Source organism: Lethenteron reissneri, chromosome 16 (assembly GCF_015708825.2).
Source record: "Lethenteron reissneri isolate LAM-NWPU_2019-01 chromosome 16, ASM1570882v1, whole genome shotgun sequence".
Taxonomy (NCBI): Eukaryota; Metazoa; Chordata; class Hyperoartia; order Petromyzontiformes; family Petromyzontidae; genus Lethenteron; species Lethenteron reissneri.
Genome location: NC_083794.1, coordinates 2,717,626 through 2,745,466, shown reverse-complemented (window position 1 = coordinate 2,745,466; position 27,841 = coordinate 2,717,626). Strand labels below are relative to the sequence as shown.

The following is a 27,841-nucleotide window of genomic DNA, read 5'->3' as shown; positions in this document are numbered from 1 at the left end:
ATTCCTCACTATTTTCATGATTATTGCAACTCCACGAGGTGAGATCTTGCATGGAGCCCCAGGCCGAGGGAGATTGACAGTTCTTTTGTGTTTCTTCCATTTGCGAATAATCGCACCAACTGTTGTCACCTTCTCACCAAGCTGCTTGGCGATGGTCTTGTAGCTCATTCCAGCCTTGTGTAAATCTACAATCTTGTCCCTGACATCCTTGGAGAGCTCTTTGGTCTTGGCCATGGTGGAGAGTTTGGAATCTGATTGATTGATTACTTCAACAGGTGTTTTTTTTTTATACAGGTAACAAGCTGAGATTAGGAGCACTCCCTTTAAGAGTGTGCTCATAATCTCAGCTCGTTACCTGTATAAAAGACACCTGGGAGCCAGACATATTTCTGATTGAGAGGGGGTCAAATACTTATTTCCCTCATTAAAATGCAAATCAATTTATAACATTTTTGACATGCGTTTTTCTGGATTTTGTTGTTGTTATTCTGTCTCTCACTGTTCAAATAAACCTACCATTAAAATTATAGACTGATCATTTCTTTGTCAGTGGGCAAACGTACAACATCAGCAGGGGATCAAATACGTTTTCCGCTCACTGTATCAGACTCTGAATGCAGCAGAGGAGAAGGTGCAACCAGCTGTAAACCAGAGCTGGACTGGTGGTTGTCAACATCGATAGATTTTTACTTTTTTACTGGAGCACATGGCACAGAGATGTATGGATGTAGAACTTCTTTCGCACCATACGTAGCCAACCGTAACAATTGGAGGTGGGCTGGGAAGGAAAACAACCTAAACACAAACAGCTGTTCTAAAGAAATTGGTTTTCAGTCAAGGTTAAAAAGTGCATAGTTCCAGTGGCTTCCAATATTGTAAGGAAGATAATAAGAGATGGTGGTATCGCCTGAAGGTTTTGCTCATGCCGCCACTGGTGGAAGGGCCTTCACTAAGAGAGCTGTAGAGAGCCTCTCTCGAGGGTTTATTAGCCGACTATTCCACACTGGCCAAACATCTTGGATAAGATAGGAGTATCCACACGTTACCCCAGAGGTCGGGAACCTATGGCTCGCGAGCCATATATGGCTCTTCCAGTGACGGCATATGGCTCCCAGACAATTTTGAGTTGAAAAAAATAAAATAAATCAGTTTGGAACTGATTTTAAAATACTTGTGATATTGCTGAATAATATTTGTGTAATTTTAAAGTTAACAGAAATTAGTTTTGAAGATACATTTCACGGGTCACGCCTGCACGAAGCTCAACCTCACCACGTCGTATGAACCAGACTACAAGGCCATCAGCAAAACCATGCAACACCAGAAGTCGCATTAAAAGTAATACATATTTAATTTATTATACGTTAAAAATACTATATGGCTCTCAATGAAATATATTTAGAAATATTTGGCTTTTATGGCTCTCCCAGTCAAAAAAGGTTCCCGACCCCTGCGTTACCCCATCACGTGCCGATTGTCTCACTACGGTGTACCCATTTATATATTTCCGGGTGGAAAGAGGCAGAGATTTTTTTTTAAGTGCACCGTTGTTTCAACAACGATACCCGTACAGTGGAGATCCATCTTCCAAAAGATCATTGTGAACGCACTTCTTTAAATTGGGGAGATGTAGCGCGGAAGATTAAAACACGTCTTCCGGAAGGTAAAGTAAACTTCGGGGAATATGGTCGCAATTCTATACTGACCAGGAACAGCAGTCAAACCGAAGTCATAGTTCTTATTTGGTGGAGTGACGATAACACTGATGGTGGGATGATCCAAATAACTACAGTTTGATTTGGCTTTGAGCTTATAGGGCCAGACAGGCTTGGTTTGGAAGTGTCCCTCGTTGCAGAAATGTAGCATCTTACTCAGGTTTAATTATAATTCTGTAATTATCAATCATGAGTGGGTGATCGGTACGTTAACCGCTTGAACCCCAGTCTTGATCTTGAATTATGTGTTGAATATTGACAGCAAACAACAAGTTTTGCTGAAAATTTAATTTTGGTGAAAAACTTTATTGCAGGGACATAAATTCACACAGTTGTAAATATCATTATTGCCGTATGATGCTCTCAGCATTACAGTTATCCGTGTAATCAACAACAGAAGATATTGCAAAACATCCAGTCGATAATCCGTTGGGCATTACGATGTTGTATTTTGCGCCTGCTGTTCTCTGACATACTTAGTACTCAGTGCTAGTTTTCATCACGTTATCTTTCAGAAACATTTGTTCTGCCTTTGAGACTCTGAAAAGGTTAACATGCGCAGATGTAATGCTTTGCTGACCACGTTGCTCTGCTACATGTCATAACTCTTACCGTGTTGTACCCAGCGTGCATGCAGTGAAACGTATGCTCCAATAACCTGCACCCCAATGGTGTACTTTTTACCATCTGTATTAGGGAGTATTTAAGGTAAAAATAGCACACTTTGTTGACAGCATAATTTAGATGTGTTTTTCTTCCCACGTTGGAATGAATATAAGTTTGCAATGGGAATGTTAACCTGAGTCCTGATCTGAATGTACGTACGTATGTATGTAGAATTTCTTTCGCACCATACGAATAGCCAACTGCGCTAATCGGAGGTGGGTTGGTAAGGACAACAAACTAAACACAAAACGCCGTTCTAAAGAAATAAGTTTGCCATCGAGAATTACCTTGAGGTATGTGTGTGCTTGCTGTAGGGGGGCATTTACTGTGGGTAGCAAGGGTTGTCCGGGAAGCCCCAAAATGCTTAGATATGGTTAATAGACACTCACAAATAATGTACACAAAATTCACAGTTTTAGTGATTACACATTTTTTTCAATTCATCTAGATGAAACGGTTGCCCGATGACGCTGATGACTGAACGCACAGTAGCTCACAAACAGTCGCCTCTGTGCTGAGTCAACAACCAGTAATTGAGTGTTTAATATAATAATGTGGCGTTAAATACATGTTAAAGAAGGGTTTTATGAACTACATACAGTGTGGCAACAGTAACTAAAGACAGCATGAATAAATGCAGAGCCACTGTGCATCAGTTATCGAACCAACAACCAATGAGAACCATTCGCGAATAGGGTGACATCAATATCCACAGAATGGCTGTGCCACTGGCTTGTCACTCTGTCAGCTGGGCACAGTTGTCTGCCTCCCACTGCTGACTGTGATTCTGTAGGGATTGGTGTTCGAGTAATTGCGGTGCCGGTCGACAATGGGATATAGAGTATGTTGTGTTTCAGCCCAAATTGAAGGTTTAAAATCATCCGCAAATTAAATGTTAACTGTAAAACGTAGGCGGCGGGATCTTCTGGTTAGGTTACGTGCCAATTTTTCCGCCAAAATTCCTGTGGTGGAGGGTTAATGACGATAATATTTGGCATGAATCTACAAAGTGGCCTCGCCAAAAAAAAAATCGAATATCAACTATCCCTACCATAATCAGGAATCGCTTGCAACAATATTGTCAATCTCAATGGGGTTCTCACATGCTTCCACGTTTTTATGAGCCTAATTTTTTTTTTCAGCCCAACACAGGTCATATAGCAAGAGAAAAACTGTCATAGGGCAAGAATAGAACAATTGCAAGAGCATAGCCCTGGCATTGCTCAGTCACTCTGTGGTTCACCACGCATGTCTAATGGTTATTGCTCTGTCACTGCTATGTAATTTAGCCGTATAACACCGACATGTCGTTGCCCTGCAGTTCCTCCGGATAGTGCCCGTGTATCTATGTTTAATGAGGATGAAGTGTGGCTCAGCATGGCCTTGTCAATGGGGCACTACGGTGGCAAGATGTTAACCACCTCGCCTGGTATGAAGGAGGTCATGGGTTCGATCCCGACCCTAATGCCTGCTGTATATTTGGAGTTTGCATGTTCTCCCCATGGTCGCATGGATTTTTCTCCGGGTCCTCAAGTTTTCCCCTCCACATTTATAAACGTGCATTTAGAGGAATTGGCTGCGATACATTTTTATGTGTTAAGCAACTTTGTTGAGCTGTCATTTGTTGCCATGTCGCTTCTGTATACTCAGTGAGCCTTATTTGGTAAAATAGAAAATAAAAGTTTAGTTTAGTTTAATGGGCCAATTTAAGACAACCGTGGCACGTCTGGGTTACTTATTCTTGGGTCTTTCGGTAAAGTCACGTAGATAGCTTCAAAGAAAATAACAAAAAATAAGAAAAACCTATGACGTTTCAATCACAACATAAACAGTCGTCTTCAGGAAAACGGGGGTTAGCTTCCAAGGCAAACTCTTTATAAGGGTTTGAAATGGGCGTAACCCAAATATCAGCAGCCACTGGTTAACACACTTTTTCTGGAATAAGGTATTCCAACGGTTTTAAGGTAATTTTGGGGTGCTGATTCCAAAGCTGGCATCAGTTTTTGTCTATCACAACAGGTTTTTGAGATATCAAATATTGCATTTTCAATAAAAACTGCAGAAGAAAAATATTAAATAAATGTGGATATCTATATAAAATGATATTTTAAACACACTATCCTAAAAATACAGCACCATATTTTAACACTAAAGCAGTCACTGACTCGCAACAACTTGCAATCATAAGTGACAGAGTTCATTTCGGGTAATATCAATAAAAATGGGGTATGCCGAAAGCATAAAAATGAGATGTGATAGAGCAAATCTGAGATCAGATTTGGAATCAGCAGCTGCAAAAGTCCAGGCCAGAAAAAAACTTTTTTTTTGTTGACCAGTGTAATGTACAGTGAGGGAAAAAAATTAACCCGTAAAAATAAAGTTTTTCACTATAAATCCTTTATATGCGTGTTCAATGGGCCACAGCCCAGCCCACATTGATCTTTGAAACGGGCGGCTAGAGTCCTCTCATCCTCTGGCTTGAGATGGCTGCCACCTATGGGTCAGATGATTGTCTGCCACCATTAAGCAATTGGTAATTAAATATAAAACAAAAAAATCCTAAAAGGTGTAAAATTTTGGAAAACATTTTTCACGAGTCTGTGTGCAAAATGTCAGCTCGATTGGATTACGGGAAGTGGGTTAAAAAACGACCGAAAGATTTGCACGGTCGTAAGCGCGCAAGCAAGCAAGTGAACTTAATATAAAGGATTTAAAAAGTATTTGATCCCCTGCTGGTGTTGTACGTTTGCCTACTGACAAATGAAAATTATCAGTCTATAATTTTAATGGTAAGTTTATTTGAACAGTGAGAGACAGAATAACAACAACAAAATCCAGAAAAACGAATGTCAAAAATGTTATGAATTGATTTGCATTTTAATGAGGGAAATAGGTATTTGACCCCTCTGCAAAACATGACTTAGTACTTGGTGGCAAAACCCTTGTTCGCAATCACAGAGGTCAGACGTTTCTTGTAGTTGGCCACCAGGTTTGCACACATCTCAGGTAGGGATTTTGTCCCGCTCCTCTTTGCAGATCTTCTCCAAGTCATTAAGGTTTCGAGGCTAACGTTTGGCAACTCGAAACTTCAGCTCCCTCTACAGAGTTTCTATGGGATTAAGGTCTGGAGACTGGCGAGGCCACTCCAAGACCTTAATGTGCTTCTTCTTGAGCCACTCCTTTGTTGCCTTGGCCGTGTGTTTTGGGTCATTGCCATGCTCGAATACCCATCCACGACCCATTTTCAATACCCTGGCTGAGGGAAGGAGGTTCTCACCCAAGATATATCTCACCCAAGATTTGACAGTACATGGCCCCGTCCATCGTCCCTTTGATGTGGTGAAGTTGTCCTGTCCCCTTAGCATAAAAACACCCCCAAAGCATAATGTTTCCACCTCCATGTTTGACGGTGGGGATGGTGTTCTTGGGGTCATAGGCAGCATTCCTCCTTCTCCAAACATGGCGAGTTGAGTTGATGCCAAAAAGCTCCATTTTGGTCTCATCTGACCACAACACTTTCACCCATTTGTCCTCTGAATCATTCAGATGTTCATTGGCAAACTTCAGACGGGAATGTATATGTGCTTTCTTGAGCAGGGGGACATTGCGGGGGTGCAGGATTTAAGTCCTTCACGGCGTAGTATGTTACCAACTGTTTTCTTGGTGACTATGGTCCCAGCTGCCTTGAGATCATTGACAAGATCCTCCCGTGTAGTTCTGGGCTGATTCCTCACCATTCTCATGATCATTGCAACTCCACGAGGTGAGATCTTGCAAGGAGCCCCAGGCCGAGGGAGATTGACAGTTCTTTTGTGTTTCTTCCATTTGCGAATAAACCCACCAACTGTTCTCACCTTCTCACCAAGCTGCTTGGCGATGGTCTTGTAGCCCATTCCAGCCTTGTGTAGGTCTACAATCTTGTCCCTGACATCCTTGGAGAGCTCTTTGGTCTTGGCCATGGTGGAGAGTTTGGAATCTGATTGATTGATTTCTTCTGTGAACAGGTGTTTTTTATACAGGTGTAGTGACAGAACGGTCACTACTGTGTTGGCCCGTACGAGGGCTGGGGGCCCCAAGGGGGTGCCTGGGGGGTCACGTGCTGGAGGGATCCGGACCTTCCCAGAGGTGGGGGAAGTGAGGCGTGGCCTGGGAAGTGAGGCGTGGCCTGGGAAGGGAGGCGTGGCCTGGGCGGAGCCGGCCACGCCAGAGAGAGACGAGATATAAGGGTGGTGTGAAGGCAGAGCAGGGCTGTTCCTGAGAAGAATGAAGACACCTCGTGAAGATGCCAGAAGAGAAGACCTACAGTGAGCGGACTGCCAGCAGCCACCTGGCTGGGTCACGCTGGAGAGAGACTAAAATACAATTGTGTGTTAGCTAGTGTAGGTCGGTGGTCACCACCCTATGTGTAGAGTAAGAGTAACCGTTGAGTAAACGTTGTGTTAATTAATAAATGAGTGTTGCCTCCCAAGAAGTGTGTGCGCCTAAATTGAACCCATTACACAGGTAACAAGCTGAGACTAGGAGCACTCCCTTTAAGAGTGTGCTCCGAATCTCAGCTCGTTACCTTTATAAAAGACACCTGCGAGCCAGAACTCTTTCTGATTGAGAGGGGGTCAAATACTTATTTCCCTCATTAAAATGCAAATCAATGTATAACATTTTTGACATGCGTTTTTCTGGATTTTGTTGTTGTTATTCTGTCTCCCACTGTTCAAATAAACCAACTATTAAAATTATAGACTGATCATTTCTTTGTCAGTGGGCAAACGTACAAAATCAGCAAGGGATCAAGTACTTTTTTCCCTCACTGTAATTGGTGAACAGCCAACCTGACGGTGGTTGGTTTTCCACAAATCAAAGGGCTGCCAGGTGAAAATTAGCATGTTAAAGAGAGATTAGCATGTTAATGGCAGATCACAGCGCCACAACCAAGGAGTCGGCGCAGTTTGCCTTGGAAGATAACCCCCCTTTTCCTGAAGACGACCGCTTGATTTGCGATCGAAACGTCGCAGTTTTTTGTTATTTTTTTGTTATTTTCTTTGAACCTATTTACGTGACTTTACCGAAAGACCCAAGAATATTAATTCCTTCAGTCACGAAAGCTTTAAGTCGAGATATAAACGTCTGGGTTATTGTGCACTTTCAGATGTGCGGGAAGAACTCAGAAGCCGTTTCGCCATTGCTCGATATTTCTCTCGATTCACTGCATTATTTAAGTTGTCATTGGAGCAAAGTTGCCAGTGTGACTGGATGACAATCGGGCCAACAATCACTCGCTTCGTCATCCTGGGGCAAGCATTATAATGCAATTTGGATTTGTATAGCGTCTGCGTACAGGTGCGTCTCAAGACATTGCACAGAAACAGTGTAATGTGTGCATCGTGTACACTGCGACATATATACACATTGGATACGAAATAGTCAGTCATAGGCTGAAGTGATGAAGCAATTCTTGAGACTGGGCATGAACAGTAAGTCAATAACACAGGTGGCTGGGGAATGGCGTTTCCATATTCCAGGGGCACCAGAGAAGATGCCACTTCTGCATTAGCGGAGGTTGACCCAGGGAGTTTGATGAAAGTGTGTGAGGGGCTGAGTGTTTGCTTAAACTGCGAAATAGCAATGAAGGATGGCACCTTCACAATGGCATTGCAATGCTTTTTTTTTCCTTCTTGCAGGAGGTGCTGAGCCTGTCTGGATGATCCCGTGCGTTAGATGTCCACTAGAGGATGGCGGTGCTGAGAGCACTAATCTGGGCAGTGCTGGTCTTTGGGCTTCTGCACGCATCTCATGCGGTGAAGAAGTACGTGAAGAAAGGCAAGGGCAAAAACAAAGGACTGGACCACTGCCCATTGTAAGTTGAACCCAATTACTTTGTATTGCATTTCATTGCAGAACTGTAAAGTTTCGTATTTAGAGCCCTGTGAATTGTGCACTATGTGTTGGATCATTGTTAATGACATGGAAGGAACTGGCTGTTACCACAATCTGAAAATTGCGAATTTTGTATGTAACTGCATTTGATTTGTTACACAGATTATCTCGTTTAGTCAGTTGCCCGGCTATTTTACAAGAGATGTCTGTGGGAGCCATGGCGCACATGCAAGTGCCTGCAGGTGTGCTAAGACAGCAGCACTGTGCACATGGAGAGACCATTCGTGCTCCATTATCCACTATTTACATGCCCTGTATTCTTAAATATATTAGGCCCAATTCATGTGTTGGTTGTATTGGCCAAATCACCCATGTTTTCCATTGGGAACTAAACTAAACTAAACATTTATTTTACCAAGAAAGGCCCACTGAGCTATACAGCTCTTTTTCAGAAGCGACCTGGCCACAAATGATGGCTCAACGAAGTGGCTTATCATCTGGGAATGTATAGTGGCAGCCAAGTACTCTAAACGCATGTTTCTGAAAACCGGAGGACCCAGAGAAAAATTCACACGACCACTGGGAGAACACGCAAACTCCAAATATGCAGGCGTTAAGGATAGGATCGAACCCACGACCTCCTCTATACTAGGTGAGGTAGTTAATATCTCGCCACCGCAGTGAATATTGGGGCCTCAGGGCAGTTCCCTGGACCAAACTTTTTTTTCTGAGTGGGGTTGAAAAATGTTGTTCCACTCCATAGTCTATGATAGGATTCCTTGTGGAAGCAAATAGCGATTATTTTTTAGACCGTCCCTGCCATGGGAATGTGGAATATATCAACAACTCGTTAAGGATTACCAACATACATGACCATTGCTGCATGCTTGTTTTTTATGTAAATAATTTTAGCTTGTGTTAGATCACGTAGTCATATTCCTACGTAAGGACAGTCACATAAAAACACAAATACGTTGCCTACAAGGACTCTCAACTGAGTGTCATTTGTGGCCAGGTCGCTTCATATTAATATTCTTCATAACTATAAGTGTAGCACTGCATTTTCTACCATTGTTACATTTTGTATACCTGTAAATTATGCATTGTAAACTAAGCTTGTTAATATTGACAATTTTACCCCGGAGCAAACTCATACAAGAAACCAAATAACTCAGAAGCCTTAATTGATTCATGCATTCACTTTGCAATGGGAGGGGTTTTAATTGGTTTCCTGCCTGAGTAGATCTGGCAACTACATCTTGGCTCCGTTCCCAGTTGCGTGAACGTGCAAATTGTGACTGCCAAGAAAATGCCACGTCCATAATGGAAATTACTTTAATTATTATTTTTTACATCGGCGGTCTCCATCACACAAATGAGCCATGATGCATGCTTATTTACAATAATAAAAACGTCAAGGCATGTTAAATGGTGAGTTCTATTATAGAATGGATACAGAAATTGATATGTCTCCTTCATTATGTGTGCCTATTAGGTCATAAATGATAACAAAAAGAAGAGTCATCTAAAAGTAAAAGTTTATTTCATCCACCTTGCACAGTCACATCTGTGCCATGAAAATTGAAACAGATCACGTAAATACCTATGCGTCATTAAACCCTACACCACTCAAACACAGCCAATTAGTAAGGTTTGTCACGTTAACAAAATGCCCATTCATTACTAGTACAGCACACCGGGTGTTGGAGAGTACACCCACGTCATTTAAAATTCAAGTACGACGTTTTGCCAGTAATTACAACTAGAATCATCAGGTGACAGCCAAATACAATTATATTTACGCGATCTAACCCAAAAACGTCTATGATGGATAATATTGGTCGCGAAAGCCTACGTGTTAAACTGAAACAGATCATTTTAACATCAAAGATTTCATCCCTTTTTAAACATGCCAAATATTTATCCCGACGCTGACACCTGTATATTTGGAGTTTGTATGTTCTTCCTTTGGTCATGTGGATTTTCATCCGGGTACTCCGGTTTTTCTCTCCACATTTAGAAACGTGCGTGCAAGGTATTCGGCTGCAATAAACAGCTCAGTGGGCATTACCTGGTGAAATGAAAATTGTTTAGTTTATAGTTTATTTTTAGTTATATCCGGAGATACTATCACTGGGCTGTCCTAACTGTCCTCTTAAACAAATCCACAGCCAATTACCTAAAGTACCACTTAGTTCCTCCAGCTCCCTCTTGTAGCCTCAGAAGTGCCTCCTTATACCGACTAAAAATTCCAATTGCTTAAACTTTGTTTGGTAAACAAAAAGTCTCTCTGCCTTGCTGTGCCACGTTTGTGGAATAACCTTGTCCGCTCATCTGCAGCTTGGTTCCCTCCCATCACTCCTTCTCTCTACTACCCCATTAAACGAAAACGCAGAGATTACTTGTTCCCGTAACTCACCTTCTTTGCGTGCCTCTTGCACATGTTTTTTTATGTCACTAAAATATTAAATTATCGAGCCGTACCTAACTTGTTTCTCCTGCCTCTTGTTCTCATATTGCATATCCACAGTTTTTTTTATTTGCGTGGGTTTCCGTTTACGGCCTTTATTAACCTCGCTTGTGAGTTGTGCACTATCCCTTAAGGATGCTGTACTCGTTTTCCGCAATATTGATGGTTTGTATTTATTTTGTTGCCGTTGCTGCTGTGCTCACGCGCCACACAGATCCAACCTTGTAAAAGAGCTGGCAAACTGGCTAAATGGGATAATCTGAGTAACAATAAAATAAACCTTAATACAAATATCTTTTGGCAGGAGGCACATGCATTTTCGTGTACATGAGAACTCCTCTTACCTGCGACGTTATTATCCTGCAAATCCTATTATCCATGGAAGCTATAGGGCCCGGTAATACTCCTATTATCTGGGGTCCTATTATTCCTATTACATTGCAGTGGATTGACCAAGGTGTCCTCGTACAACGTGTGCAGCATGAGTCAGCATCGCTAATCTTAACTTGTTTCTATCAAATCGGGTCAAATGATGATAACGTACTACAAGTCGGAGTGTAGAGGTAGTCAATAACGCAATGTGGCTAAAGCTCGGACATTGAACAAAAGCGCATTATGGGTCATCTAAGTGACTGCAGGTCATGTGGGCCAACAGTGGAGGACGCAGTGACTCCAACACCGTGTGCGCAATTGAAGGTCACGTGAGATCATTCATCATGTGGTGGTAAAAAAGAAGGCGATGGAGCAGCCCTGCAATGTACTCACGCTATTGCTGGTGGAAGAGGCTCCACGAAAGAAAGCTCTAGAGAAGTCCCTCAATACAGCACTTTGGCCTGCTCTCCCACACTCGTGATGCAGTCTCAATTAATCCATGTAGACTCTAAATTGCTGGCAGAGTCTAGTACTCGACCAGTGGACCCTCTGTTCCACAAGGGATGTTACATTTTCCAGCCTAACTTTCATGTAATGCCGTGGTGCAGAAATGTTTTTTTCTCAGGGAACACTTTGGCTATGCGTGTGAGTGGCTGGCTGGCTCAGGGGGGCTGAGGTCCAGGCTCGGCAAAGAGGTCAGCACCTCTGGGATTCATTTCTAGGCTCCAACCAGTGATAAAATTACTTTCTCCAACGTAATGAGTTTAATTATCTCAATTAAGTTATCGTTGGTTGCACTCACACATACAATGAAAATATAAAGATCCCCCTTGGAGTCATAACAGACTCTTGGGGAAAGTGCTGGTTGTGAGCATCAATGAAGGCCTGCATGGCACATGAGAAGGTGGGTGGCCAGCACCGCGCCCGGCCATCTTTGTCTCCATAGTGGGGAAGTTTACACACCAGAGCAGGTACTTATTTGAGGCTGAGTCGACCTAGGAGAGGCCCAGAACCAGTTAAAATATTCGCCACTGTCATTGGCCATGAGTGCAAATCGAACTTGTGTCATCGGGTTTGTAACGAAGCGTAGTAACCAGTGCGCCAGCACTCCCCACACATATTCAAACACAGACACACACAACAATTAAAGAGTTGGTTTTTCACTTTATGCGGCATATCCCAGCTATTGAGGGCTCATGCAGCAGATTCACGATGAAGCCATAATCAAGCATTTCCCCCTTTGCACAACTGGGAATGCTTTATTTATACAATAGAAGTGTAGTGACATCGCTGGATGTCACCACGATGTGGGTACAGTACCGGCCCTAGAGAGGCACGTTGTGCGATGTAACGATATCACTGGATACCACCATGTCGTGGGTGTAGTACCGGCCCGAGAGGGGCACGGTGTGCGCTGGATAATAGTGCTGGATGGCACCATGCTATAAGCGCAGTGCCGGCCATACAGGACAGGGTGTGTGGTTGCCGACCGAAGGGTAAGGTTGCGTGAGGCCATGGCACTCTGGTTGACCCGGGAGGACACGTGACCAGGTAGGGGTCCCAAGAGTGGGCTAGGGGGGTCACGTGATTGGGACCCAGATTCTTCCCGAGGGTTCTGGAAAGTGGACGTGGCCAAGGGCGGAGCCGGCCACGCCATAGAGAATATCAGCCGAGTCCCGAGAGGGACCAGAGTTGTTCATCCCAGGAAAGAAACCCTTCGTCTACGATCTCCGTTCAACGAGTCTTCCAGCACGTGGACCAGGGCAGATATTGTTGGTCCCGGGTCCGTAGTAACAGTTATGTAGTAACTAGTGTAGTTAGCCGGGTGGTCACCACCTTAGGTTGTTATTCTGTTAAGGGGAAATTAACCTGTGTGTTGGAACTAAATAAAATGCGTTGCCTCCAAAGTCTACGTCTGCGACTCGGTTGAACCCATTACAGACATATCCAGGTATTTTTTACGTATTATATTGTGTTTCTAATGATGATTAAACAAACCAAATAATATGGTTAAAGTATTAACTTTAATATTATGCATAGTATACGAAGGCAGGGAGCTGCCATGATAAATTGGTTATCGCACTGGACTTGCAAACCAGAGGTCGTTGGCTCGATTCCATCATCTGGCGCGGCAGTTGAAGCGATGGTGCCAGTGTATGTATGTTGGACTTCTTTCGCACAGTATGTATCCAACCATGCTAATCAGAGTTGTGGTCTCTTAAATCCCTCCATCTCCATCCTCCTAGTAGCAGTAAATAAATGTGTACATCAGAGTCCTTCAATCGGCAGGTGATGTTTGGTGGAACAAATGGTAGAACAGATACCCTAGATAGAGTTCACTCTTTTGAAGGAAACTTCCACCAGCAGTGGCGTTAGGAAGCAATTACAGTGTTACACCTTTACCTTTTATACCCAATGCAGTTGGGCACTTTTAAATCTAAATTTAAAACGCATTTATTTGTTACTGCTTTGTGTGTTTAGTTTGTTGTCCTTCCACCCCACCACCTCTGACGAGCACGGTTGGCTATGTACGGTGTGAACGAAGTTCAACGTGCAAACATAAGTATGAAGGCAGCGTGGTTTTGTAGACAGTGAAGAAAATTATAACTGTTGTGAGACTTATGGGTATTTTGCTGTTTGCGGATCTGACGTGGAAAATGCTTAGCACTGCAAGTATCTGTCAAAGTCAAAAGTGAAATAAAATTTGATATATTCAGTTGACGATTTCTGTCATCACAGACGGACATTCTTTGACTGCACAAAACAAATAAGCTGTTCGTACGAGCACCACAAATCTATCATTGGATGTTGCCCCTTCACAATAGCGTGAAGAATGTAATCATTCCATCACTGTCAACCAATAACCCGACCACCACGTGGAAGGAAATCCAGAGTGATAAAACTCGACATTGAGATGGGCCTCATGGCTCAGTGGGTAAATGCCCATACCAGAGCACACGGCTGCCCCTATTGAACCTTGCATGCCACTTGAATATATGCACTCCTGCTTTCACGAGGACAGTTATCATCATACCAGAGTTTTGCTGGTGTATTCTGCTTTTAGCCAAGTCACGCATTGAAGTAACTGTATAGATGAGGATGATGTAATTTTTCACGACGTAACAAAACAAGTTATGAATTTGCACGATATGACGATTTATTGTGATATTGGTGTTCTACAATTGCGTGGTATTTAATATGTATACACTGTTGTGTTTATGATTTCCTTGTCCTTCGAGTTCGAATAAAGGTGACTTAGAAGTGCTTTAATCTACAGTTCACTCAACATAAATGGCCATCGCGTATAGTTGTATCTCCTATTATCCCACCCCGCCAGCATCCAACCTCTCTCTATCCCTATCATATGTGGCCTAGTCTCTGACCTCAAGAGGTCATATCTTCACTTCGCATAAATCTAGGTGAGGTCACAAGGGGATTATTTGGAATGCAATATTTTGAAACGTTATAATGTATAGTTTAATTCGTGTTTAGATTATGTTTAAATCATGTTCATCAAATCGTGTATTTCTTGTAAAGTGTGAGGATTCATACCTCTTCAAAGATGTTGAAAAATAGAAATAGGTTTGACCCTTTCTGGCAAAGAAACAGGTGTTAAGATGTAAAAAAAACACCAAAATAGAAACAAAAAGTCCCATAGATATAACTATTCCAAGATGTCCTGGCCTGTCTGGATTAGTCGGGAAAAATACCCTCTGGAATAGCTTTCTAGCGCTCTTCGGTCAGCAGTGGCATGGGCAAGCTATCGCAGGGTTCAACCTTTTCCTTGCTTATTAGCACTGTTGCTTTTTAATACAACAGAACTTTGATACGTTCAGTACGCGACTAATTTGGTACTCTCCTGGTACAGCTGGTATGCAGGAGGTTTTAGATGCAATCCCAACCCTGACGCCTGTTGCATATTTGAAGTTTGCATGTTCTCCCCGTGGTCGCATGGATTTTTCTCCGCGTCCTTCGTTTTTCCCCCTCCACATTTAGAAACATGCGTTTAGAGTATTTGGCTGAGATAAATTTCCACGTGATAAGCCCCTTCGTTGAGATATAATTTGTGGCCAGGTCGCTTCTGAAAAAAAGATCTACATAGCTCAGTGGGACTTATCATCGGTCTGCTTACACACATCAGGACAGGAATGGTCCAAGAATGGGTACAGCACACAATGGATCTGCCATGGAAATTTGGCATTTAGTCCCTGGAAAATTACCCCAGAGGGTCAATGACATGCACACTATTCCATTTAAAAATACTCAGTAGTCATTTGCTATTTTAATTAGGGTATTCTCATCTATTTCAAAAGTCATTGAGCAGATGTATATGTCAAACGTCATTAATTTCTTAAAGAAATGCGAGATGCAGGAGGAATTATATTGATGGGAAACAAATGTAAAAGTGTAATGTTTGTAATATCATTGCAGATATCACTGGGAGACTGAGCTTAGTGCTGCACATTGAATTTAAAACAATGCAACCAATACTGCTGCTTACTGTTCTGTAAAATGTTATTCACTGCAGAATATGGAAGAAAACCCGCGGTTGTTTGTTTTGCATGCTAAATGCTGCTGTTATTTCTAACCCGTCTATCATTTCCTGCACTTTACAGCTCAACCACAAAGACCACACTGGCTCGGTGAGTCTTTGTTTATGCACTTTTCACCGCCGCGTAAATGCGCCTCTGGTGTGGAAGCCATTTTATATGGCACGCTTTATGTGAGCTGTGTGCAAGGTGCTGTTAAGTGCATACAGAGAATGGATGCTTTAGAATGGGCAAAGTGTCGCCTATTGTATGTGTCATTTGCCCCAGCCTTTGTTATATACTTAGAGGTAGTGTGTCATACAACACACAATGACATGCATTACATTGCCACAGACCTGATCGTTGTAATGAATTACATTACTTTTTTTGGCCATTCATTTTAGTTGTATCCTGCAATCACATCACCCCACAGTGTGTGTGTGGAGCAATGCTTTGGTCACAAGGCTACTCGTTATAAAAGCACAGTAAGTTAAATTCCTGGCGACATAAAGTGCTAGATATTGGTTTGTATAACCCACCTGGAAAGTCACTAAGTTAACTCAGCCTGAAATCACGAGTAGTTGTGTCTATTTTTATTTCCCATGGGGAAGCAGAGAAAGTCAAGCGTGTTTTCAATTTGACCCCCATCACCTCTCTGTGCCAAATTTCTGGTGTGATGGGTGCTCGCTAAAAACTTACAATGAGGTCTAATTTAGGTGGAACGCATCATTATTCACAATTCCTCTCATACGTTTGACTTTTGTTTAACATGTTCTGCTCATCACAATTCATTTAAATGGAGGAAAAAAAGATAGCAGGAATTTGGATGCATTTGGGTCCAGAAATTGAAACAAGAATAATTTGAATGGCTGAATATACTTGGAAGCTCACATTCCTATAGGCCCTCAGATTGAACGAGCAAATGACATGTTTAAACCTGCCCCCACCACTATCCCTGTCCACACCATTTATATTCTACATATGCAGCACGTATCGATGTGTCAGCCTGTGCACAAGTCACCTTGTTTTTTGTTGAGCGACCTCAGGACACGTGATATGGTCTAACACCGTTTGAGACAAGGCTCGAAAGAAAGTTGTCTCTGGTGTGGACCAATTAGTTTCCAAGACAATGCATATATTATCAGAGTATGTTTTTTGTTTGCATTCTGACCACAAGTATTGTGATTAATGCAGACATGATTCCTTGTAAAAGGTTTCAGTTTGGTGTTAACATCTTAACACCTGTTTTGTTTCCAGAAAAAAGGGGAAAACCTATTCTCACTGACAAAGACATACCCAACAACATCTGGCCCCATGGGTGTATCCAGGACCCTTTGAAGTGAATACATTGTTAGCTAAAGCCTCTCCAGAATATAAAACACGTGCATCTAGCAAGACCCTCGCATGCTTCACACCGATGTCGTTGCAGTCGCCGAGTTGCGTTTTGTTAAATAAAAAAAATGTGGTTGAAGACCAGGTGTGGATTTACATGAAGGGTAGCAGATTCATAATTGGCACGTAATTATGATTAAACCACCATCAGACTCTTTACAATCACGAACAGGTATTGAATTTTGCATAAAGCCGTTCCTATGCACATTGGACACTGTTCAGTGAGTTTTGCTTTGAACATTCAAACTGCCATGGCCACATGCTTTTTATCGTACTGCATTTGCTCCACTGCTCTATAGCAATGAAGCAATCTTGGGGCCACATCTTCATGATCATTTTCTTTCATCAGCTTAACCTCAAACATGGCAATGCAAATGTGGACATGCTAAGGGCACACAGGCTTTCCCTGCACATTGCTTCGCTTCAATACTGATAGGAAAACACAAAATCTATAATGTGCCTTGACCCCAGGTGCGTGCACTGTGGCCTTGAAATTGTCTTTGTGGCTTGTGCACATTCAAATTGTTTTTTTCTGTGGCTTGTGCCTCATCAATTTAAATAAGCAAGCCGAAAACATAAGCAAGCCATGACATGTCTCAGAGGTGCGACTTGTTTTGGCCAAATGATCCTTATGGCGGTACCCCGAAGTACAAAATAATACAAAATGGCCAAGGCAATTAAATATTTTATTTCTGGGATGCTATTTTTTCTACGGGTGTACTTAACTCCACAACTGGGGTACCAATCAATCCGAAACCAGTGCTACTCCGCGATGTTGAAACGCAGCGAGGACGATTGCGCTGAAACCCTGAACGCTCTATATACCACAGTGCATCGTGTACAGCTCGTCGAGATGAGTTGATTGCCGCATCGCCGACCATCAACAGACTAAAAATGACTGCATCACGGACATTATGCGAAAGCCGGAGTTCTATGGTACCCCAGGGTACCACCATGAGGTTCAAATGTAGCTTCCACTCAGCACAAGGGGCACATGTGTCCACTTTTATTAGTACAGGGACATGTTCAGACAATCGTATCTTGACAATTATTTGAGTTATAAATAATCCAGGTATTACGCACTGGCAGAGTTAGGCACTCGGGTTAATGGCTAAATCTATCCTTGGAACGTGGAATTCTCTGCAGAACATTTAAATGGGTTACATGTTGCTTCACGAATACAACAAAGGGGTAATCACGTAAAATTACCCAATATAACTTTTGCATGCTAAGTTAATCTGCCAAATATTAGCAGTGTGGATTTTGCTATTAACACCAGTACACATATACGTCTATACATAATATTAATTTTCAATCTTGAATTAAAGCTTTCGTGACTGCAAGAATTCATATTATTTTGGTCTTTCGGTAAAACCACGTAGTTATAAAAATAAGATGCCATATTCTATTCAGATTTGGCCAGGGGAATTCAGTCGACATTTTTTTTTCTATCTACATGGCTTTACCGAAAGACCCAAAGAATATGCATTTTCAACTCTATTATAACCTGAATATGTTAGAAATTGTGAGGCAGATTTTAAATCGTATACACTAAATAAAGTGTACAGTGGTAATAGGTTTTTACCCTTTCAACTGGTACAAAAACTGACACTTTTATACAAGGCATCATGTTTGCAATAACCATAACACAAGCAGTCAAAATGCAAACAAAAAGAAACAACTCTGATAATTATAATGATAGGCGTACAACTCAAAAACAGCGCACTATCACTCTGATAGTGCGTTGTTTTTGAGTTGTACGCCTTTTGGCGTCATCTGGTCCAACACCAATGGAGACTAGGCTCTAAGAAAAGCTGTCTCGGGTGTGGACCAATCAACTTCAAGGACAGTGCATATCATTATCAGAGTTGTTTCTTTTTGTTTGCATTTTGACTGCTTGTGTTGTGGTTATTGCAAACATGATGCCTTGTATAAAGGTGTCAGTTTTTGTACCAGTTGAAAGGGTAAAAACCTATTACTATATTTTTGCCACTGGTAAAGGAGGTCTCATAGTGTAAAGTGTACAATGCTTATATTAAATGAGTACAACAATGCAATGCAAACGGCAATTTATGTGATTACGGGGAAACTCTTGGGCTTAATATAAAACAATGTCGAATGCACGTCACATGTCAAAATTGCTCTCGAATTTCAGGTTGTAGCACGTGTTGTTTAGTATATATGCCTGACGTTTTGCTCTACGCAGTTGAACATTTTCAGGAACAGACTTTAGCCAGATTTGTCCAATAATAATAAAATGGCTTTTTCCAACTGAATTCCATTCGGTGACCAATCCAAGATGTGTTGCAGTAACCTGCACCCCCTCCATCTGCCAAATGTACTCCACCCATAATAGAGATTTTGTTAAGTTAGATCGCATAAATATTAAGTGTGTCGTTAAACCCGCCACCACCGGACGGAGCCGATTAGTGAGGTTTGTCATGTAAACAAAAAACGAGCCAATTCTCCACCCACCATGACATCCTCTTTGTGATGACACATAAAGATGTCATATTCTATTCAAATTTGGCCAGGGGAATTCAGTCGACTTTTATAGGGCCACTTTGCATGCAGCCAGTTCGACCCAATGATGGTGTCATGACTTGCGCTTTGAATTGGATTTAAGTGAGGGAGAGTTGCGCAACTTCAACGTCACTCTCTTGTCCAAATGCATCTGTATCCAGTGGTAAGACTATGTCTAGATGGCTGGATATGATGCTGGATGCAGTGTATGTTCTGAGGAGACCTCCTGATAGTATTTCCTCCACCAAGGGTTCTACAGACCCAACTCAGATACTGAGTTTGCTGGGTTAGTTAACTGCCAACCGGGGTTCGGCGTTGGCAGCTGCTGGCAGTAACCACTCACCAGGTGCAAGATGGAAAGCACCTGGTGTGTGCCTACGGTAGCAGCTAGGGTGTTCTCAGCAAAGATTGACTGAACACTCAGCTGGCCAGACCGCAGCTAGTAGATGAATATTGTTAAACAGCTTCTAACATTCCATGTAAGAGGAAGGCTTGGTGGATCATGGTGAAGGCCCAATAAAAACATTTGGAATAGTAAATAAAGTGTACAAAGGACAATTTAATTAGAGTTATTCCATCACTCTGCATTGAAATAAAAATGTATCTCAGCAGCCTCTTAACTAACTTTATAGCATGCAGTTGATCATTCAGAATCAGAATTTGTATTTGGTAAGTAAGAAAACGATTGTTTTCTCGTTTAATCACATGCATTTCGCATTTTACATTTTTTTGCGTTGCAAAGATATCAACATAAAAGCTTTGAATGTGCGTGAGGATAGCAAAGATGGTAGAGATTGTGGCAAGAATTTGCGAAACCAAAAAAGTTATTTGAGAATTGCAACCTAAACATATTACAATAAAGCCTTGAGTCGGTTTGTACGATGAAATGCTGTGCTGTTCACTTTTCAGGAATGATTCTAAGGAAGAGGTCACCATTGTTAACACCACAAGCACCATCATCAACCGGATGCTGCAATTTTATGACCCGCGCATTCGGCCCAATTTTAAAGGTGGGTAGAGAGCATGTGACACGTGTACCGTGATACGACAGTTGAATTACCCTTCCGTGTGAGGCTCCATTCTAAAATTGGCATCAGAGGACTATGAGAAAGAGAAGGGGACCTGGAGATTCCTGGTCTCAGTGCCTGCCCGCTGATATAAACCATGGAGGAAAAGGCATCACGGGGGAATATCTTAGACCATTTGAATAATCATTATGAGTGGATACAAATGAGACACTAAAAAGTCACGTTGTGTTATCCTATGAATCATTGGATTGGCAGCCCTTTGTTACTCCACTGCTGGATGAATGCCTCCCAACACTGCGCCTGTCATGGGGGTTGTTTGGCCAAGGTTGAGCACGTTGCTCAACGTGGGTTGGTTACTCACTCGCCACTGATGTGAGCTGTGCCTGGTTCCCTGTATTCCAGGTGCAGTGCACTGACCTATTGCATACTGCTCCATCCCTTCAAAGGCCCCAATATGAAACATAGCAGAATAAGCACTTTGGCGAGGCTTCAAAATAAGTCTACTTAGTAAGGTGCAGCGTTAATGTACAGCCCTGCAATTTCTTGCTAATGCCATTGCTTATGGAAGGCCCTCACCTAGAGAGAGTTCCAGAGAGCCCTACAATAGAGAAGTTGGGCTACTTTTCCACATTGACCAGACATCTTGGGAGAGGTGGGAGTGCCCAAAATTTACCCCACCAAGGTGTGACCTCCCGATTGACTAACTGCGGTTTATCCATTTATGCAAGGTGGGTGAACAGAAGTGGGATGGATTCTAAGAAACTTGCACCATTGGATCAACTGCCACACCAGACGGTTGAATAGAACCAGTGACCTCTGCATTGAAAGTCTAACCATTACACCATGGCACCATCCCGCTGAGCCTACTTCATACTTGTATTGAATGGTACTGTGGTAGATCACCTTACTCGGGAGTTTGCAAATTAAAAGTAGCACATCATCTCTTTAGGGATTAATAAAATGACTATCACTTTAAACCAAAAATGGTTATGCTATAGACAGATTAAAAGGTGGAATATCCACCTCCAGCTTAGGAATTCCTATGGAGGTGAGAACCAACCAACGATAGTTTTATCACGGAGACACTCTTGACTCTTCTGCTGCAAGTATGTTGGTGTCGTATATAACAACCAATGGTTATAGTGTCTGTGTATATAGCACTCGTGCACTTTTGTTGTTTTACTTATTAGATTAAATAAAGCCGATCACCAGCTTGCATCTCATGAGACGTTCCAAACATAGCAGAAATGGAGGCTCTTTCTACACCACTGGTTGTTCACAACATATTGTGGCCATTTGAAGGTACCTGCTGTTTCAATTAGCAGATTTGGTGTTGTAAAGTTTATCATCCCTTGAAAAATAAACGCATTTTCATGAAAGTGCATTTTAATAAGGATGCATTCATACTGTAGAATGGATACACTGTGTGAGTGAATGGGATTATGGTAAACACCACATATCTTATATTCTTGGTTCTTTCGGTAAAGTCACGTAGAAGGGAAATAATAAAAAATACGAATAATAAAATATAATTCTCACGACGTTTCGGCCACAACACAAGCACATATCTTACTTTCATTAAGGGTTAATACGTGTGTTATAAAAATAATGTATTAAAACGTGAAAAAAATATTAAGGTTTGTGGAGAAGGTGGAATAACTGGTGAATAACATAATCAATGAGAGAACATCCGTTGGATCAACAATAACGAAACCTATATCCTAAATATTTAAAAAGAAATCTTGAAAGCAGAAGGATGCATCAGTGGTTATTATATAAAAAAAATGTTAACACAATTTATTTGACGAATTACAGACCCATTAGCTCTTTATCATAATGCATATACAATGTTCACAAAGATCCTAAACAACCGAATATTGGTGAATATAAAGGGTAGCCAACCAAAAAAGTAGCTCGTTTTCGAATACCATTCACGCCATACATATTCTCAATCAGAATTGAGAAAACACAAACGAACATGGAATACCATTATGCCAGGCTTTTGTAGACAATGAAAAAAGCATTGTATCCAGTGGAAACCGATGTAGTAATCCAAGCTGTCACAAATAAATAGCAGGTTAAATCAAATATGTATTGATATTAGAACAGTGATAATCAGAAGGGAACTCAGACAATGATGACAAAAGTAATAAATAAATGCTTTAGACGGTTTCAAGCTCTCTGACATGTTTTCGGATTGTACCCAGTGTTGCTCGCCATTATGTCCGACGTTTTTCTTAATGTGCTGGGAACTTATTCAGGAGCTGAATTGAGCAGCTCACATAATTGAGCAGCATTGTCAGCAGCAGCAGCCAATGACAACGCTGTGCAATCGAGGTGTGAGATAAACGTGGGACGGCGAGCCCAGCGAACAGTGTGGCGGGTATAACGCAAAAAAACCATCAGAGAGCTTTACAGCAGCACGACCGCAATAAAAAAATCTACGCCATTTCATATTAACTGGGCCTGTATACTGAGAGCACCGCCCAAGTAGCGGATCCATCTTTGCAAGGAAAAGGCAACTTGGTCCAGCAACATTTAAACTTTAAATCCACCAAATACCAAGATTGTGGTGCGTAATCTGAAAATACGCGAAAGACTCGAACACGGGCGTTGGCTACTTACATGGGAATTTACTCAGAGTGAATCTGTGATATCTGTCCTGTGAGTCCCCCCCTCACCATGTGAACACAACTGAACTGCGTGGCCACTTTGGGCTGAGCTGTATGCACCACGACAGAGGTGTTTCCTACTAGAGTATTATTTTTTATCTTGAAACTGCCTTTTCGGACGGCGAAAGCAAGCACACAGCTTGTTAGTAATCCGTGAGGAAGAGGACTTGCCAACACGACCTCAGTCCAAAATACTTTTCAACTTGAAAAATTGCCAACATTATTTTTCCCGGCTTTAACAAGGACAATAAGATGGATGGATGTTGTTCACGGTATCAGAGCAATTATTTATCAGCAGTAGATAGGACAGAGGTTATGTAGATAGTGTCCCTGTTGTTATATGTAGGTGTTTGGTGTGTAGCTTGTCAAAAAAATAGTATGGAATCTTCAAAGAGTGTACAATACTAAACACATCGAGACATTACTTGCGAAATACACCGTGGGTGTTTAAAAACAAGTTTTGCTTAATTGGTTGGGGAAACCTGTGACCTACATTAAATGGAATCTTTAAAATGTAAGGCTAATGACAACAAACTAATAAAAAAGCATTCACAGGGAAACGGTAGATGTATAAAGTACAGTGGCACTGCTTTTACAAGCAGTGCCACTGCATAGCATATGGTAAATATATATGGGTAAACGAGTGGAATGCATGATCCCCAATGAGACAATCAAATGTGCAGTTCTATTAGCATACCAGTAAAATTTGGGTAGCCATTAAAGGCGGTGTGATGTAATTTGCAATAAAGAATATGCTATTGTGTGATCGGCCAAAGCCTAAATAACCCCCCCAAAATGTATCGTTTTTGAAATTATGCGTATGATAAACATCTCTTTTTGGCAATTGTATCTGAAACATTTTTTTCTTAGTGGCAGCTACAATTTAATGAAACATATCATTATCATGAGCTATCCACGAATGGATGAAGGCCTCCCCATATCTCATGATTTTACCTATAACAAAGGTTTTTTGTGTTAGTTCGCCTAAATAAAAATGAGTCGTTCAACCCACCACCACCCCACACAGCCAATGAGTAAGGCTTGTCACATGAACAAAACGTGCAAGTTAGTTACTACTTCAGCACACCGGTGTGTTGGAGAGTGAACCCACAATTGTGCTGAAGTACTAGCTAATTGGCAAACCTTACGAAAAACCTTACTAATTGGCTGTGCCGGGTGGTGGCGGGTTAACGACAGATTTATACGTGATATAACCTAAAGAAAAACATGTATTAGAGTCTTGCGAAGCCATGTTCCAACTTGCTCCTGCATGTGAGCTAATCTCATGACTGCATCTCCACTGTTGACCTCCTCTCGGTATGTTCTGTCTTTTGGTTGCCGTTCAATTGCCAGTCTCATTCATCATCCTTTACAATGGTGTGTTGTCCAAGTTCACGTACTGTTATTAACAGTCAATATGCCTCTAACTTTCAACTATATATTTTTTCCTTATCCACGTATTCCTCTTTTTGTATTCAAGCCTCAAAATATGCACGCAAAATATGTTCAATTTCAGGCAAGAAAGCCTAAATAACTTGGAAGTTCAGAAGAGTGTACCAGGAAAGCAATTAAAATGTAACCATGAAGAGAATGTTGGGATGTATATTAACTATCTGCAGGATAGAAGAAGGCAGTTTCCTAAGCTGGACGTTGGAGTGACACCCAGAAGTCAGTGACCAAAGGGACGTTGTAGATACAGGTGTTAAGAGGCTCCAAAAGTGGACATTAGAGTTCAGGTGCTGGCTGTACACTAGCTGTAAAATCTAGCAGAGGGAACCCACGGTAATGTATATACAGTGAGGGGAAAAGGTATTTGATCCCCTGCTGATTTTGTACGTTTGCCCACTGACAAAGAAATGATCAGTCTATAATTTTAATGGTAGGTTTATTTGAACAGTGAGAGACAGAATAACAACAACAAAATCCAGTTAAACGCATGTCAAAAATGTTATAAATTGATTTTCATTTTAATGAGGGAAATAAGTATTTGACCCCCTCTCAATCAGAAATATTTATGGCTCCCAGGTGTCTTTTATACAGGTAACGAGCTGAGATTAGGAGCACACTCTTAAAGGGAGTGCTCTTAATCTCAGCTTGTTACCTGTATAAAATACACCTGTTCACAGAAGCAATCAATCAATCAGACTCCAAACTCTCCACCATGGCCAAGACCAAAGAGCTCGCCAAGGATGTCAGGGACAAGATTGTAGACCTACACAAGGCTGGAATGGGCTACAAGACCATCACCAAGCAGCTTGGTGAGAAGGTGACAACAGTTGGTGCGATTATTCGCAAATGGAAGAAACACAAAAGAACTGTCAATCTCCCTCGGCCTGGGGCTCCATGCAAGATCTCACCTCGTGGAGTTGCAATGATCATGAGAACGGTAAGGAATCAGCCCAGAACTACACGGGAGGAGCTTGTCAATGATCTCAAGGCAGCTAGGACCATAGTCACCAAGAATACAGTTGGTAACACACGACGCCGTGAAGGACTGAAATCCTGCAGCGCCCACAATGTCCTCCTGCTCAAGAAAGCACATATACATGCCCGTCTGAAGTTTGCCAATGAACATATGAATGATTCAGAGGACAACTGGGTGAAAGTGTTGTGGTCAGATGAGACCAAAATGGAGCTCTTTGACATCAACTCAACTCGCCGTGTTTGGAGAAGGAGGAATGCTGCCTATGACCCCAAGAACACCATCCCCACTGTCAAACATGGAGATGGAAACATTATGCTTTGGGGGTGTTTTTCTGCTAAAAAGACAGGACAACTTCACCGCATCAAAGGGACGCTGGACGGGCCATGTACCGTCAAATCTTGGAATAGAACCGCCTTCCCTCATTGAAAATGGGTCGTGGATGGGTATTCCAGCATGACAATGACCCAAAACACACGGCCAAGGCAACAAAGGAGTGGCTCAAGAAGAAGCACATTAAGGTCCTGGAGTGGCCTAGCCAGTCTCCAGACCTTAATCCCATAGAAAATCTGTGGAGGGAGCTGAAGGTTCGAGTTGCCAAACGTCAGCCTCGAAACCTTAATGACTTGGAGAAGATCTGCAAAAAGGAGTGGGACAAAATCCCTCCTGAGATATGTGCAAACCTGGTGGCCAACTACAAGAAACGTCTGACCTCTGTGATTGCCAACAAGGGTTTTGCCACCAAGTACTAAGTCATGTTTTGCAAAGGGGTCAAATACTTATTTCCCTCATTAAAATGCAAATCAATTTATAAAAATTTTGACATGCGTTTTTCTGGATTTTGTTGTTGTTTTTCTATCTCTCACTGTTCCAATAAACCTACCATTACAATTATAGACGTATAATTTCTTTGTCAGTGGGCAAACGAACAAAATCAGCAGGGGATCAAATACTTTTTTCCCTCACTGTATATGTTGAACTTCTTTCGCACCGTGCATAGCTAACCATGCTAATTGTTCTAAAGAAATGAGTTTTCAATGTAGATTTAAAAGTGCATAGCTTCAGTGGCTTCCTCATGTCGGAATGAAGAGTGTTCCAGACAGCCGCAGAAGCGTATCTGAGAGCACGCGATGCAATTACCGTCTTTGTTCTCATGTTTAACCAAAAGCCGCTGCTGCAAGGATGACTGGAGTTTGCGTGATGATCGTGTATACTCCTTGATGAGATCAGCAAGGTATTGTAGTTCATTTGTGGCAATCATTTTGTCTGTAATCAGTGCGACCTTATGGAATAGATACGGAAACGTCGATGGCATTGGTCGTGATAAAAAGATGAATATTCTCACTATCACATTTATATAACCTATTTCTTCAACTTTATAGAGGCAAGTCTCAGTTAATGTCCGATAGAGAATTTTATATTGTCCTCTGAGATGGATAAGGCTGTAAAACGAACTAAAATATTTTTGTTGCAGTCATTAATGACTGGACTAAAACGATCAAACTCACAATACTTGATATTTATGCTGAAGTGGTTATGCAGCTCTGATTATTCTCATAGATCGAAGAGATGCACTGCCAGCTATAACCACAAGTCTCTCACTCTGCCTCTCATCATACCATACAGGACAAATATGCCTTACTTAAGAGTTAGAATGTACAGCTCACAATCGGAAGAGGGGTTCACTCAACCTATCATCCATCTAGAGTCAATAAAATTAGTACTATTTTGTGGGGAAGTCCACAGTGGTTGTCGTATGAACTCACTCCTACCATACGAATGTTGAATTTTCTATCCTGGTTGAGGGCTGTAAACAGGACATCAGTACCACCTAAACGCTCATTTGAGGAATGCATCGGTTTGATTTTTTACTTTGACAACAACACATTTTTATTTTTACGGGAAACTGAATATTATTTCACATTCTACATATTGTGAGTGAAGTGCTTGAACATGCCTGGTCAAATTGTAATTAACAAAACAATATTTGTCACTGGATTCATTATTACAGCCACATGTGCGGAGAGGCATTTACATTTATAACACATTTTGATGAACACAAAATATAATGAAAATGTTGTATTAAGATGTTTTGCTCCATGCTCAGCATTGCATGCTCTTTCCCGTTGATGCCAATGCATCACGGGTAGAAGTTATTAACAAAAACAAGGCAGTGTC

At 41.8% G+C, this 27,841-nt stretch overlaps 1 protein-coding gene across 3 annotated transcripts in view; it reads left to right on the top strand.

The window, feature by feature from the left end:
• The window catches only part of GLRB (glycine receptor beta), a 186,260-nt gene that overhangs the window by 19,282 nt on the left and 139,137 nt on the right, over positions 1 to 27,841 (top strand). For all 3 annotated transcript variants that reach the window (XR_009755190.1, XM_061552206.1, XM_061552207.1), the window contains exons 2-4: positions 8,060 to 8,235; positions 15,714 to 15,740; positions 20,451 to 20,551. Coding sequence is in view for 2 of the 3 variants with exons in the window: in XM_061552206.1 (XP_061408190.1) it covers positions 8,111 to 8,235; positions 15,714 to 15,740; positions 20,451 to 20,551 (253 nt within the window). In the remaining variant the exon portion in view is untranslated. The remainder of the gene's footprint in view (positions 1 to 8,059; positions 8,236 to 15,713; positions 15,741 to 20,450; positions 20,552 to 27,841) is intronic.